The sequence below is a fragment of the Bufo gargarizans genome, chromosome 1, assembly GCF_014858855.1.
Source record: "Bufo gargarizans isolate SCDJY-AF-19 chromosome 1, ASM1485885v1, whole genome shotgun sequence".
Lineage (NCBI taxonomy): Eukaryota > Metazoa > Chordata > Amphibia > Anura > Bufonidae > Bufo > Bufo gargarizans.
This window is the reverse complement of record NC_058080.1, coordinates 272224768-272239527: the sequence shown is the minus strand read 5'-3', so window position 1 is coordinate 272239527 and position 14760 is coordinate 272224768. Positions and strand designations below refer to the sequence as shown.

Sequence of the window (14760 nt, the reverse complement as noted above, 5' to 3'; positions counted from 1 at the left end):
GCCAGTTAATCTTGCCTAGTGGGCACAATTTCTACACCTCTTCTCTTTGGTAAAAACTTTCATTCTTAAAAATGTCCATAGTTTCCAGCCAGCCAAGCAAGATCACAGTGCAGACAATAAGACCACTGAAATAGTGCGGTGCTGCGAGGGGAACGAATGGTCATCTTTAGAATGGAATGGCATAGACATATGGGCAATAGTGGGGCACTGTAATGCCGAGCTAAAAGGGGTTGTCCGGGATTGGGGACATTGCTCTAATAGTACAAATGTGGCATACACATTACATACAAGCAGGTAGTACCTTTGGCACAGATTTCTGCAGCCCCGTTTTTATCTTTGAAATTCATGGCCGGAAGTTACTGGTTTCTTCTCCTCAGTGACGTACCGGGTCCCTTGCAGGCGAGCAAAGCTTCCTCTCCCACTGCTCAGGGAGCCCGGTGACGTCACTGGCAGCAAATGAATGGAGGTGAATATTGATGACGGGCAGAGTTACAGCGGCTGGCCGCCATCCCGTTCCTTGACAACCCACTAAGCCCCGCCCCTTGGTATTCTGCTAAGCCCCCCCCCCCAGTCTGGTGAGCTTCAGAATGAATGGAGGTGAATATTGATGAGGGGGCGGAGTTACAGCGGAGCAGAGAGACAGCTGTAACCACCTGATGCCGCGCTGCCCCAGGACCCACAGGGCAGTGCAGCCGGAAGTCAGGTAAAGATAAACAGCTATATAAACAATGAGTGGGGGACCGTTGGAGCCACATGGAAGTAGCGAAAATAGCTGAAAATATACAGAGGCACCTTTATTTAGATGTACATTGTGAGTACAAAATTTTTAAAATTTGGTCCCGGACAACCCCTTTAAGCAATCTTTCTGGACTTGGGCAAAGATAGGCATCACTTGCATGTAATGCTGGAAGGTAGCATCTTAGAACAAGGCTGACTCACACTGAAGCAAAGATTTGCATAGAGATACATCAAGAACAAGACAGAAAAAGATGAATTTTGACATTCAATTCATCCTCAGGGAAAAAGAAGATGTGAAGGACATTGGAACGAGATTTGTTTTGTGGCTTTAAAGATGCAAACTAAATAATAAAAGACACCCATAATAGGTATTTAAGTGCCCCCTCCATCTCTCCTGGTTTGAGAAGACATGAAGGCCAGAATCATGGAGAGGTCATGCTGCGTCCTGTAAGCACCAGTGATGAGCCCAGCACCCTATGATGGAATACCACAGCAGAAAAGAGAACTTGTGAGTCACTTCAGAGCAGTTATTTAAAAGGTTAAATAAAAAAACAAAAAACAAAACCCATATTGAAAAAGCAAGTCAAAGAAGCCCTGGGGTGGCAGCAAGCAGTGCCAACGTATACATACCCGTCTGTTGAGCTTATCACCCTGCAAATTATATGTCAGACATTTAATTTCTTTCAAAATGCTTTTTGGAATTCTTCTTATGGCACTCATAATATTTGTAGTGGAATTTATCCCAAAAAACACAATGGCACAGTCACCCCTCACCCCCATGTCTAGAGGAGTACAAATAACACAGACTAGACTTTCACAGAAATTATGTCAGGCAGTTTACACAGATTACAGGGCATCTGTCAGCAGTTTTGTACCTATGACACTGGCTGACCTGTTACATGTGCACTTGGCAGCTGAAGACATCTGTGTTGGTCTCATGTTCATATGTGTCCTCATTGCTGAGAAAAATGATGTTTTATTATATGTAAGTGAGCCTCTAGGAGCAACGGAGGCGCAGGAAATAGGCTGGTTGGCACTTCTCTTCTGTACTATGAGCCTTTTTGCTGTACTGTGCCTATGGCAGATACTGAAGCGCACGGCAGGACTTTAGGAGTCAGGGCCAGGCATGATCACGTTTACACTGCCTGGCCCTGTCAAAGTGCAGTTGCAGAGAGAGCAGAGCCTCTAGGTGTAAGGGCAAAGCCTCCATTGCTCCTAGAGGCTCATTTGCATATGTTAAAACATCATTTTTCTCAGCAATGTGGGCACATATGTACATGGGACCAACACAGATGCCTTCAGCTGCCAAGTGCACATGTAACAGGTCAGCCAGTGTCATAGGTACAAATCCGCTGACAGATGCCCTTTAAGGGGAATGTGTCACCCACTTTTCACATTTTATACTACTAGCAATGTCCAACAGAACATGTAACCACCACTGCCAACCTACCTGTATGTCTCCAGGATGTGAAGTCATTGCTCATATGCAAATCCATCTCAACGTGCCCAGCGGGCGGACTTTCCTTTTGAAAGTGCCCAAACCTGCCTTTTCTACCCAATTTCCACTCCTCCCCTCTCCCTTGACGTCAATGTGCTGCACTTCCAAATCTTGTGCAGGTGCCCTCTCCATGTTTTCCGGTGCCAGCGCACTACCCTCCCTTCTATGGGCTAGTGCTTCAGTGTATGTTCTGCGCTTGCACTGTGGCCTTTGCTCTTGTGGCTCGCACTAGCCTACAGAAGGGAATGTAGTGAACAGGAAAACTTGGAGAGGAGAGGAAGGCTTGAGAGGCTAGTATGTTGTCAGTGGTGGTTACATGTTCTGCTGGGCATTGCTGGTAGTATACCGTAAACAGATTTATGGTCATGGATAGCCGAATGATAAGAGTGTATCATGTTTCTGAGAATGGTAGTTGATAAACGTGAATTTGGTTGAGTAATAACACAAAGGGTTCTCAGGGTTTATTAAAAAATGTAATTGAACAGAGCACAGGCAACTGGCTACATGCGTTGGTTTAGAACAGGCATGCTCAACCTGCGGCTCTCCAGCTGTTGCAAAACTACAACTCCCAGCATGCCCGAACAGCCTACAGCTATCAGCCTACAGCAAGACATTGTGGGAGTTGTAGTTTTACAACAGGTGGAGGGCCGCAGGTTGAGCATGCCTGGTTTAGAAGAAAGGCATCCACGAATTAACATGTCCGGTATCTTTTATTCATGGATGGGCTTGATATACAAAGTGTCTATAAAGTAAAGGTCCCCTAAATATTGATAATTAAAGCGACCCTCCAGTTCAAGAAAAAAAATCTGATTAACTGGGGAAATAACGGAACACTTACTTGTCCAGCCCTGCTCTTAGATCGGCCAGCACTGTTCATGTGAGTAGTGCTGGCCGATCCAAGGGCTACCAAATGCATAGTGTGCCTCAGGCAGTCTGAGAAGCTGTGCGGCCATCTTGGACGGCAGAAGAGGATCCCGGTAACTGACGGATCTGCAGCCAAAAAGATGAAAAGCATGGCACCATGCAAGTGTTCTGTCCGCGTTCCGTAGTTACTGGAAGGTCACTTTAAAGGGGGTGTCCAAAAAGTCAACTTTTTCCAGAGATATTCCATCTCAGTATAAATTAAGTCAAGTGAATGTCGCCGAGCTGTAATACCAGACACAACACGTGGACAAGAGTGGTGCCATTTCTGGGTGAACGGCACACCCTCATTTAAATCTTGTACAACCCAAGTAATATACCAGGAGCCAATTTTTGGTTAGTCACTCAAATCCCTCTAAAAACGGAATATACGGGGAGTGTATGGAAAAGTGTGCACTCCCATCCCCAAACTCTGACCACACACAGTATTTCATATGGACCCCCGATACAGCTAAAAGGTGTCTGACTTCAGTGGTCAGAAAGGCGCAAAGTATTAGGGTGCAAATCTAGGGTCAGCACCACACGGCTTTCCTAAATACTGATCTCTACTTCAGATGGACTGTCCTACTGCCTTCAGATGAAGCACTGTTAAGAATCACTAGAACGAATATGAGTCATCATACTGTTAGTAGAAGCACTGCTTCACATGATTTCAGATGCCATGGGAATGCTCATACCTGTGCCAAGATGTTGGTACACTGCTGCAGTAGAGATACCGGTGGATTGCCAATACTGGTCGCCAGCTGGACTCTGAGCAATTGCTCTTTCTGTGTAGGATTCTCTAACAATGCATGAGCCAAGGCCACGGCGGCACACCAGTTTGAGAGAGAATCTGTGGAAAAGAGACCTCCGCAGAGTAGCTGTCCGGCCGACAGTGAAGTGGCTGTGAAAAGAGACAGACATTAATGTGCAACCATCTGTTCCCTGTAGCAGTTCAACCACAACCATGATCAGCAGATTTTTGGGATTTCACCTTTGCACTAGATAAAATATAACCGTAAGAAACAAAGCCCACTAAGAAAGCAACCGATTATTGTCAAACGAGTCTAAGATATGAAACAGACGCTGGTTTACACAAACTATACAGCACTGGGCAAAGCGCACCTCATGCCTTCCCAAATTCATACGGTGGCTTTATATCCATCCAGGCAATTATTCTGGATCGATGGATAGATAGAATAGGTAGATAGATAGATAAGAGAGAGATAGATAATGTGGATATGATATGATGCAAATGTCTTAATGGTGGGATCTGACCAATGTTACAGCAAGCCAAAACCCAAGCATACAGATGCCAGGTCTCATTGAGTATATAACCCTGAATATTCATGAGCTCCTGATTTTGTCAGCCCCGTGCGGCTAATTCAGTTGGAAAAAAAAAATTTTGGTCAATCAGTGGTGGCTAGGGGAGTTTACGGAGAAAGCCAGAAGCTCATGAATATCAGGACTCACAAACATGCATTAAAGGGAACCTGTCACCGGGATTTTGGGTATAGAGCTGAGGACATGGGTTGCTAGATGGCCGCTAGCACATCCACAATACACAATAAAAAGCACACAGAGCTATGGGGACTGGGTATTGCAGATGTGCTAGCAGCCATCTAGCAACCCATGTCCTCCGCTTTATACACAAAATCCCTGTGACAGGTTCCCTTTAAAACCTAGATGCGTAAAACTGGTGACAAATTCCCTTTAAAGGGAGTATGTCAGCAGTTTTCTGCTGCCCTCACTTTTAAATCCTTACAGCTCCAGCACATGCCAGAGTCCCCATATTCATGAGCTGAAGGTTATTCCCGCCCACCTGCCTCTGATTGACAGTTCTTTTTCCCATAGGAATCAGCAGCGGGTGGGCGGGGAAAGCCGGGAGCTCATGAATATGGGGACTCACCCGCATGCGCTGATTTTGACAAAATGGCTGGGAGAATTAAAGAAAGTGACCCAGCATTTTGCTAAGGGGATCTGTCACTAGGTTATGTTGCCCTTCTTGAGGACACCATAAAACTGGTGACAGATTCCCTTTAATGTATGAGCTGTCACTTCCGCTTCTCTGGATCTGTGAGCCCCAGAGTCCACTGATCAGTCTTTTGTAGCATATCCAGAAGTCTATTATATGATGCGCCATGAAGTAAACTGCTGCTTCAGGGAAGGGTCAATTATCCAGAAATAAATGCACAAAAGAGGCTCTACCGTCAATAGTTGAAGGGAGGAGAGTGGCTACAATTTCTCCTTGACCCTTCTGGTTCTTGTAAAGGAAGCACTGGAAACAGTAAAGAACGGCACATCTCAGGACAAACGGCTGCCTTTCATTCACCATGGACATAAGAAGCACCACAATGGCAGGCCTTCATGGAAACAAGAGGAAGAAACAAGAAATTAGAAGCATGTGAAGGCAGATAGTAACACAATATCTAAGCGGGCTCCCTGCCAGGCGGAGGTCTCTGCCTAGCATAGTGATGTGGAGCGTCACCGCGACCTTATCCTGCACGGTGCAGGCAAGTGGAGCATCGGAGCAAGGAAATGCTGACTGTGTAGTGATGGCGGGTCAGCCAACGTGTTCTTATCTTAGAAAGACTCTTAAAGGTCACCTCTTTATGTGCCAAGCAGAAAGACTAATCACAATGTAAGATTACCTTGGAGGATTTGATGGAGCATTTACAGATGCAAAGTAGTCCTGATTAACTTGGCTGCCTCTGATGACCTCGGAGACGGTGTTTATGGTCTTTAGAAGGCAATGGAAGATATCAATGCTCAGTTTAAATGTGAAAAGTCAGCCAAAAAAATAACTGCACAATATATGTAATTACTTATCAATAGGGTTCATTTCTGCATAATACAGAAAGCACAGCTCAGGCAGAGATGATTGTCTGGACCTGATTCATTGTAGCAAACCAGCAGCGATGAGAAGTATTAGGTTTGCACTGTTTTCAGCCTCTGGATGGTAACAATGCTTGCATTCAATGGCAATAGTGAAGACATGTAACACACAGTAAGGGTCCATTCACACGTCCGTATGGGTTTTGCGGATCCGCAATTTGAAAAACACGGACACCGGCAATGTGCGTACCGCATTTTGCGGACTGCACATCACCGGCACTCTCATAGAAAATGCCTTTTCTTGTCCGCAATTGCGGATCCGGACAGCACATTCTGGCCCCATTGAAAATGAATGGGTCCGCACCTGTTCCGCAGGAATGGATGGGGACCCATTTTGCGGACGTGTGAATGGACCCTAAAGATGTTATCACTAAAACTGGCTCCCCTGGTCATGAAGTCAAGAGGAATGAAAGAGTGAAGACCCCAATTTCAGTCATCCGTGTAGGTCCCAGTAATCTTATATTTATCACTTTTTCTGAGTCATTATTTTAGGCTTCATTTACATAATTGTTGCTGCCATTCTTCCACTTACAGACTAATACCTTCATGTCTGTGGAGGCTAATGTTAAGATAAGAATCGGCATTTTGGATTTCAGAGCCTGATCCTTTAATTAGTAGGGACATAAGTCCCTGCCAGGAGGCTGACAGCAGCTTTCTCTCCTCTCCCATTCACGCTCAACCAAGCATGAGTATGTGTGGGAGGCTAGGAAAGACATCTAGCGGCTGAACAAGTGGTTTGCTGACTGCTATCTCATGTGTATAGTCAGCTTAAAGGGATATTCCAAGATTGAATACTGATGGCCTATCCTCAGAATAGACCATCAATAGCCAATCTGACCCAATGTTCTGCAGTAGCTCTGGCATCAGAAGTCGGCGCCGTAACTACACCGCTCCGTCCATTGTGAAGTGGATGCAGCTGGTTACTGCACAATGGAGGGAGCTGCAGCTAGTATGAGACAGTTGATCGACTTGGGTGGAGGTTGTCAGACCGGCACCGATCAAATATTAATGACCTATCCAGAGGATACGACATCAATATTAAAATCCTAGAACATCACTTTAAAGCACAACAGCAAAAAAGAGTCTGAGACTAAAGCGTGCCTCTTTTAGTCATATTAAGATGTCTGTGTGTGAAGATACTTACTTCTGTTAAAATGTCAGCAGGGACCCCCGTCGCCATCAAGATGATGCAGAGCTGCTGCAGCAAACCACACTGATACATGAACTTCTGGCAACTGCTAGTGGCCCCTGGAGGATTCCCTGGAGATACCAGGACCCTTACAAGCTGCAAAAGGGAAATAGCAATTACTGGTCAAATTTTGTAAACCTCCACATTTAACATAAAACAGGTGCTCCGACTTCCACCACTTTTGTGGAGGCTGACAGCTCATATAAGATAAGTCCAGGGAATATGTGTCTCATCATGAGAAGGGGATCATGTGTCTCCCTATATAAATGGCACAGCGTGTGCTCTATTATCTCTAGGGCACTGCCAGAGATAGGCGATCACTGTACTCTGCTGTTGGGCCCCCACTGATCAGACACTTCTACCTATCCTGCGCACACAGGTGAAATCCTGAGACATGAGCCAGATCAGACACTCGATTATCAGATTATTACAGAAAAAAAGCTCCTGAATGTATGGCATATCTTTGATTATTATTATTGATATTATTTCATCCTTATGGATTAAGCAAATTTGGGACTTTTTCTTGTTTAACCTTCTTAAAGGGATATTCTGATCTTATGAAGTGTTGTTACATTGCTAGGAAATGGCATTGCTTTATGACGGTGGGACAGATCGTGATTTGTACTGTGTCGCCCAGTGTACAGAGAACTGCAGCATGGGGGCAACTACAGTACACAGCGCAGTCAGGTCTGCTGTGTACAAAAAAAACATTTAAAAAAAAATCAGAGAAGTGATGCCTTTCGTTCTTGGGAGGAGGGGGGTGGGGGGGCTTTTAGAGGTTGGACCGCCACAAATTATACAGTGATGGCATATTTTAGTGATCTTATAAAACTGATGTTCTCTATACATTCTATTACATACTATCTCCATACATACTGCTGAACACCTGCCCGTCTCTACGCTTTTTGGCGAGTGGTCTGATGCACTTTTTGGCTTTATCCTATAGCAGGGATGGCCAACCTGAGGCTCTCCAGCTGTTGCAAAACTACAACTCCCAGCATGCCTTGACAGCCTACAGCTATCAGCCTACAGCAGGGCATGGTAGGATTTGTAGTTTTACAACAGCTGGAGAGCCGCAGGTTGGCCAGCCCTGTCCTATAGCAAGGGCGATGCTCCTTATTACCAGTATATCTGGCACTTTATTTTGCATGCATTTCTTGTGTACGCTATGAATTGCTTTGCACTGACTGGATTTTAACAATCTATTTGATGTATTACAATAACGTGATATTTGGGTATGTCTTACGTGGTCTAGCACCTTTCATTGTGCGAGTTGTTACAAGTGTGGGGACCCCTGTTATTGAGATCGTCGAGGGTTCAAGCAGTCTGATCAGCTACTTGTCCCCTATTCTGTGGATAAGGGATAACTTTTAAATATGGGACAACCCCTTTAATGCTCGACAACTACAAGGAAAGTTCACTAGGTCCTTATAAAACCATTAGCCAATCACATCTTCCCTCCAGCTGGTGAGAACGTGGGCACAGAGGATGTGCACAAACATGACATCCACATAGGTCAAAATGGAGGAATACCCAGCCACCCATGGCACACATTAACTAGCATTAATACCTGCAGCATCAAATGAAGATTTGTTACTTTCTGGGCAGACCAGCCTGAGTTGTCATCCCTCACTTCAAACCATGGCTTCATACGCTGGATGTAGGAGCCCTCTTTAAAGAAGTTTTGATTGGAGTTGTTATTCTTCAGGAGATTTTGGAGCAGCAGGAGGCAATCTTCAACTACAATACCTATGCAACAAACAGTACAAGAAAAGGAACCCTTAACAAGCCTCTACTAACAATAATCATCAGAAAGCATAATGAATGGCGATAACATACATCCTAGTGAAGTAGCCACGTGATAGATTGGATCAGAAAGTGTGAAGGTAAAGTACCTGCTCTGAGACTCCATTTTGTGTCACCCCCCCTGTGGTTGTCAACGAGGCGAGGGGAAACCAAAGTCTCTCTATCGTTCACATCCTTCTGCGTGTCCTGGGGAAATCCCACGCCCTTCGGTATTCTGTGCAGGCGCGGTGAGGAAGCTGGCAGCCTGCGAGCGCCCTTCCCTCAGCGCTCCTGCGCAGAATACCGAACGGTGCAAGATTTCCCCAGGACACGCAGAAGGATGCGAACGATGCCTTGAGGTGGGAGACGGGAGCCTCTAAGTGCAGGAGCAACACCCCCCCCCCCCCCCCGAGGCTCATTTACATATGATAAAAGTAAGAATTCTACAGTAACGGGGGCACGGATAATCATTAGAATAGCAGAGTTAGGTGCCGCTGACATTAGCACATCGCTAATGTCACCCAGTTTAATACTGAAAATTCTAGTGATAGAAACCCTCTAAGAATAAAAGGGGCAGAGTTCTGAAAGCCGTTTAGCAGAACGGTTCTCTTCCTTGCAACCAGTCACTGTACAGCTTTCACTTCAGATTCTGCTCTTGAAAAATGAAAGTTGCCCTATGACTGGTTGCTATGTGCCCCAAATCCTTGGCTGACTATATGACTGCCCACACTTACCACCGTCGCTGCTTCCTTCTTCAGTTATGATGTCAAGGAGTCTCTCAAAAGCATTTTCAAAAGCTACAATTTTCTGTATGGCGGCATTGCTTTTTGTCAATTGCTGTAGTAACAGAAGGCCCTGTAGTACAAAACAGATTGCTGAGCAAGCCCATGTCAGGCTATCACTGACAGCGGATTATTATAGCGAACACGAGAAGTCTACGCTATTATTACATGGAGGCTCAGCACAGGTAACACAACAGAATTTACTTAAAGGGGCAGTGTAACGATACTGATGAGCTATCCTCAGGATGGGTCATTAATATCAGATCAGCGGGGGTCCGACGCTCAGCACTCCTGGCGGTCCGCTGTTTGAAGGGGTCCCGTCGGGCAGGGTCAATATTGCTCACTTTTTCATTCCCTTTAATGGAACGGAGCATCTGTAATTACACTGTGCCGCCTTGCAAAATAGATAATGCACAGGTAGACTGTGAAAAGAAAGCATCACGATCCCTTCAAACAACTGATCGGCGGGGTGCTGGGAGTTGGACCCCCACTAATCTGATACTGATGATGTATCATGAGGATAGGTCATCAACATTACTTCACTCTACAACCCCTTTAAAAGGATGCACATTGTGAACAAAAATACTCATTAAAAGGGGTTGTCTCACTTCAGCAAGTTGCATTTATCATGTAGATAAAGTTAATACAAGGCACTTACTAATGTATTGTTATTATCCATATTGCCCCCTTTGCTGGCTGGATTAATTTTTCCATCACATTATACACTGCTCATTTCCATGGTTACGACCACCCTGCAATACAGAATTGGTGGCCCGTGCTTACACACTACAGAAAAAAGCACTGGCTTCTCTGGTAGCCGTCACCATAGGAGCACCCATAGGCCAGCACTTTTTCCTATAATGTGCAAGCACGCCCACCAATGCTGGATTGAAGGGTGGTTATAACCATGGAAATGAGCAGTGTATAATCTGATGAGTATATAATAAGTTAATAAGTATAATATATAATGAGTTTAGCCATAAATGCATTGATTACTCTTACCGGTAATCCATGAGCCCATGACAGCACCTATGAGAGATCCTTCCCCGTCCAGACAGGAAACAGGAACTTCCCAGATCTTTAAAAGGGTCCTCTGTACTCCACTGCTCAGTTTGTAACAAGATTCCTAGGACCGCCAAAACACCTATACACAGTGAAACTTAAGACCTCATACATAAATATCTTAAATATATGCCATTCAGCATATCTCCTCTTTTAAGATAACTTCTATGAAACAAAATATATATGTCAATTTATAAATCTTTTGGGGAGGGGAATAATGTAGGTGCTGTCATGGGCTCATGGAAAACAGATTACCGGTAAGAGTAATCAATGTATTTCCATTACGCCCCATGAGAGCACCTGCAAGAGATTAGACTAGATAATTTTAGGGTGGGACTACAGCCTGCAGCACCTTTCTCCCAAAGGACAGGTCCTAAGCAGACAATAAGTCCAATCTGTAATGTTTGTAAAACGTGGTCGGAGAGCTCCCGGTTGCAGCTCTACAATTTTGGTCAATGGTGGCACACCCCTTCTCTGCCCAACATGATGCCACTGCTCTCGTATAATGGGCCGAGAATCCCGTAGAAACCTGGAGACCTGCCAGAGAATAGGCCAAGCCTATTGTCTTCATAATTCAACTGGCTAAAGTGCGACTTGTAACTTTTAACCCTCTGTTTACACCCTGGAACTGAACGAAAAGTTGAGAGTCTTTCCTACACTCCCTTGTTGACTCTAAGTATCTACAGACACATCTCCTCACATCAAGTGTATGAAATGTCTCCTCATCTTCGCTTTTGGGATTTTGACAAAAAGAGGGGAGAACTATTTCCTGGGATCTATGAAAATCCGAGAGAACCTTTGGCAGAAAAGCAGGGTCTGGTTTAAACACTATCCTATTATCTTCCAGTACCAAGGTATAAGGTGGAGAGGCGGATAAGGCAGAAAGCTCCCCCACTCGTCTAACAGATGTAACAGCCACCAGAAATGCAGTCTTGTAAGACAACATTCTTAAGGAAATACACTCTATGGGCTCAAATGGACTTTTGGTTAACCTAGAAAGTACTATATTAAGATCCCAAGGGAGCTGTCTTGGCCTTAACAGAAGGGAATAACTTGGATGACGCTTTAATAAACCTCTTAATCCAGGGATGGGTAGCCAACCTGAAGTCAAATAGTGCAGAGGGCAGAAATCTGGACTTTTAGAGTGCTAGGTTTTAATTTTTTGTTAAGACCCTCCTGTAGAAAATCTAAAATGAAAGGAATATTTGGTGGCGATACCAGATCTAGGCCTGACCCTGAAAATTGAACAAAGGTCTTCCAAACCCTAAAATAAATGTTAGAGGTAACCTCCTTTCTACTACCTAGTAAAGTTTCTACCGCTTGTTCTGACAGACCCCTGGCTTTAAAGAACTCCCCCTCAAAATCCAGGCAGTTAAGTGTAACTTCTTTACTTCCGGATGACGTAGAGGGCCCTGATACAGCAAGTCCCCAGCAGTATCCAGGGATCCGAAAGAGATAACCTCCTTAACCAGGCAAACCATACTCTTTTCAGCCAGAATGGAGCTATTCAGATCACTGTTGCCTCCTTCCTCCTGATCTTCGGAATTACCCTGAGTAATAGGCCGAGAGGGTGAAAAGCATAAACCAGCTTTGGTTAATGTTGATATAAAGCAGTGTGTCACCCCCCAATGTTTTTAATCTTTTTGGTGGAAGCTTTTTGAAATCTAGGCGGTAACCTTCCTTTAAAATATTTTTTAATCCAGGCACTTGTGATATTTTGCCAGGCTTGAGAAAATAAAGAAAGACGACCGCCCACCTGAAGTCTAGCGTCATTGCTGAGACACATTTGGGGTTTGAGGTTTGGATTTGAACAACAAACCCTTTGATTTGCTACTTCTCCAATCACTACTTTTCTTTTGGTCCCCAAAGCCAAATCTTTTCTCTCCACCCACGAAATGGCTTTTTTTTTTTGTTTGGGAAAAGCTGGTACTGGAAATCCCTTTTTTCTATCCGACACCTTGTGCAGTATGTCATCCAATGCTGACCCGAACAAGAAATTTCCCTGGCAAGGGAGGGCACATAATTTAGATTTGGATGCCACATCACCCTTCCATCCGTTCAACCAGAGGGATCTCCTGGCAGAGTTAGATAATGCAGCTGCTCTAGCCAATAACCTTAGTGCATCCGCCGAGGCGTCTGAAATAAAATCTACTGCCTTTAGCATGGTAGGCATCGCCTCCAGTAGTTGTTCTCTTGGGGTTTTATTCACAATATGTCATTCTAATTCTCCTAACCAGACTTTAAGCGATCTGGCCACTGAGGTCGTTGAGATATTAGGCTTAAAAGACAATGTGGATACCTCCCAATTTTTTCTTAGATAGGCGTCTGCTCTCTTATCCATCAGATCCTTAAGGGATCCTAGATCTTCAAATGGAAGTGCTGATCTTTTATTCACTTTTGCTACCGGGGTGTCTACCCTAGGGACATCCTGTCAGGCCACAATTTCTTCATCATTAAATGTGTATTTTCATTTAACAGCTCTAGGGATAAAGAACTTTTTATCCGGTTTGTCCCATTCACGTTTAACTAGTTCTTTAATGCAATCCTGAATGGGGAATACTCTTGCTTTTCTTGGTCTCAGACTCTCAAAAATTACTTTTCGTCTGGATCTAGACTCTTTTTCTTCCTCTAGTAGTGTCACATTCAATCACCTGAGTTTTCCTATGTTTGGACGAACCTGGAAGTGACTTTTTAAATTTTTTACACAGAGGAACGAACCTCCATTTTGACTAAATCCTGAATATTCTGGAGTAAGGATGGTGATTCTTCCGCTACCAATTTATCCAGACAGGGTTGACAACAAGCTTTGGGGGTAAGGCTACTTTCACACTGGTGTTTTGGTTTCCATTTGTTCCATTCAGTGCGCTTTTGGAAGGAAGATCTGGCCGCTTGATCAAAGGCTGCTGCTGTGCTGCTTCTTTCCATGCTGGCTGTCCGGCGTCCCCTCTTCAAAAAGGTCGCGCACCCCCCAACATGTTTCTTGGCCCCTCCCCTTCCTGTTCAGGTGGAACGCACGTGTCACTTCCCGTGCGCCCGGAACAGGCCTGCCGATAACCACGAGGAGAGGATGACTTCTCCCCCCTCTTCGCTGGCCGCAGACCGAAGGGTACGAGGTGGCCACCAGGGATCCCCCCATGGCATAATGAAGAGGGAACGACCGGGCTTTACAACGGCTCCTAGTGGAGACTTACGCCATCCGGTACCTCCACTAGGCCTAAGGTAATTACCCTAGAGGTACTGCAACCCCCTAATAGACCTGGGAAAGAACCATCCCCTGTCCTACGGACAAGAAACTGGAAGAAACTGAGCAGTGGAGTACAGAGGACCCTTTTAAAGATCTGGGAAGTTCCTGTTTCCTGTCCGGAAGGGGGAGGATCTCTCACAGTTGCTATCATGGGGCATAATAGGAAATAAAGCAATATGGACAATCACAATACATTAGTAAGTGCCTTGTATTAACTTTGTCTACATGATAAATGCCATATGCTGAAGTGAGACAATCCCTTTAAATTTCACGTGACCACCACAGCAAATCACTGCTCTCCAGTAGTCATGTACCAATGATGCACTTGACCACTGCAGGGCCAGAAGGGATGGGAGCGATTGGATTATTATAAGTGTGGATTTTTTCTTCATTTCATACATCTGTCTAGCACTTAAAAAAAAAAAAAATATATATATATATATATATCATCTTTAAATAGCAAGGGAACAAATAATATAAACAAGTTGTTTGAAGGTATATCAGTGCTTCCCAAAAGACACAGAAACCATAAAAACTATACTCCAAGAAAATGTGGACTATCAAAAACAGGTACAAACAGTGTGGTCCTGGAGACACCTCCAGTTAGCTATGCCTCAGGATAGGGGGACAGAAGTCTGGATCCAGAATGGCATTTAGTGTTTGACTT

The 14760-nt window shown here is 44.7% G+C and overlaps 1 protein-coding gene across 6 annotated transcripts in view; it reads right to left on the bottom strand.

The window, feature by feature from the left end:
• The window catches only part of USO1 (USO1 vesicle transport factor), a 58520-nt gene that overhangs the window by 24182 nt on the left and 19578 nt on the right, over positions 1–14760 (bottom strand). For 3 of the 6 annotated variants that reach the window (XM_044303162.1, XM_044303179.1, XM_044303187.1), the window contains 7 exons: positions 9740–9860; positions 8791–8969; positions 7176–7316; positions 5788–5876; positions 5345–5499; positions 3835–4040; positions 1369–1389 (listed from right to left, as the gene is read on the bottom strand). In XM_044303162.1, coding sequence (XP_044159097.1) covers positions 1369–1389; positions 3835–4040; positions 5345–5499; positions 5788–5876; positions 7176–7316; positions 8791–8969; positions 9740–9860 — 912 coding nt within the window. The remainder of the gene's footprint in view (positions 1–1368; positions 1390–3834; positions 4041–5344; positions 5500–5787; positions 5877–7175; positions 7317–8790; positions 8970–9739; positions 9861–14760) is intronic. The other 3 variants (XM_044303170.1, XM_044303196.1, XM_044303203.1) reach the window with 1 other exon arrangement.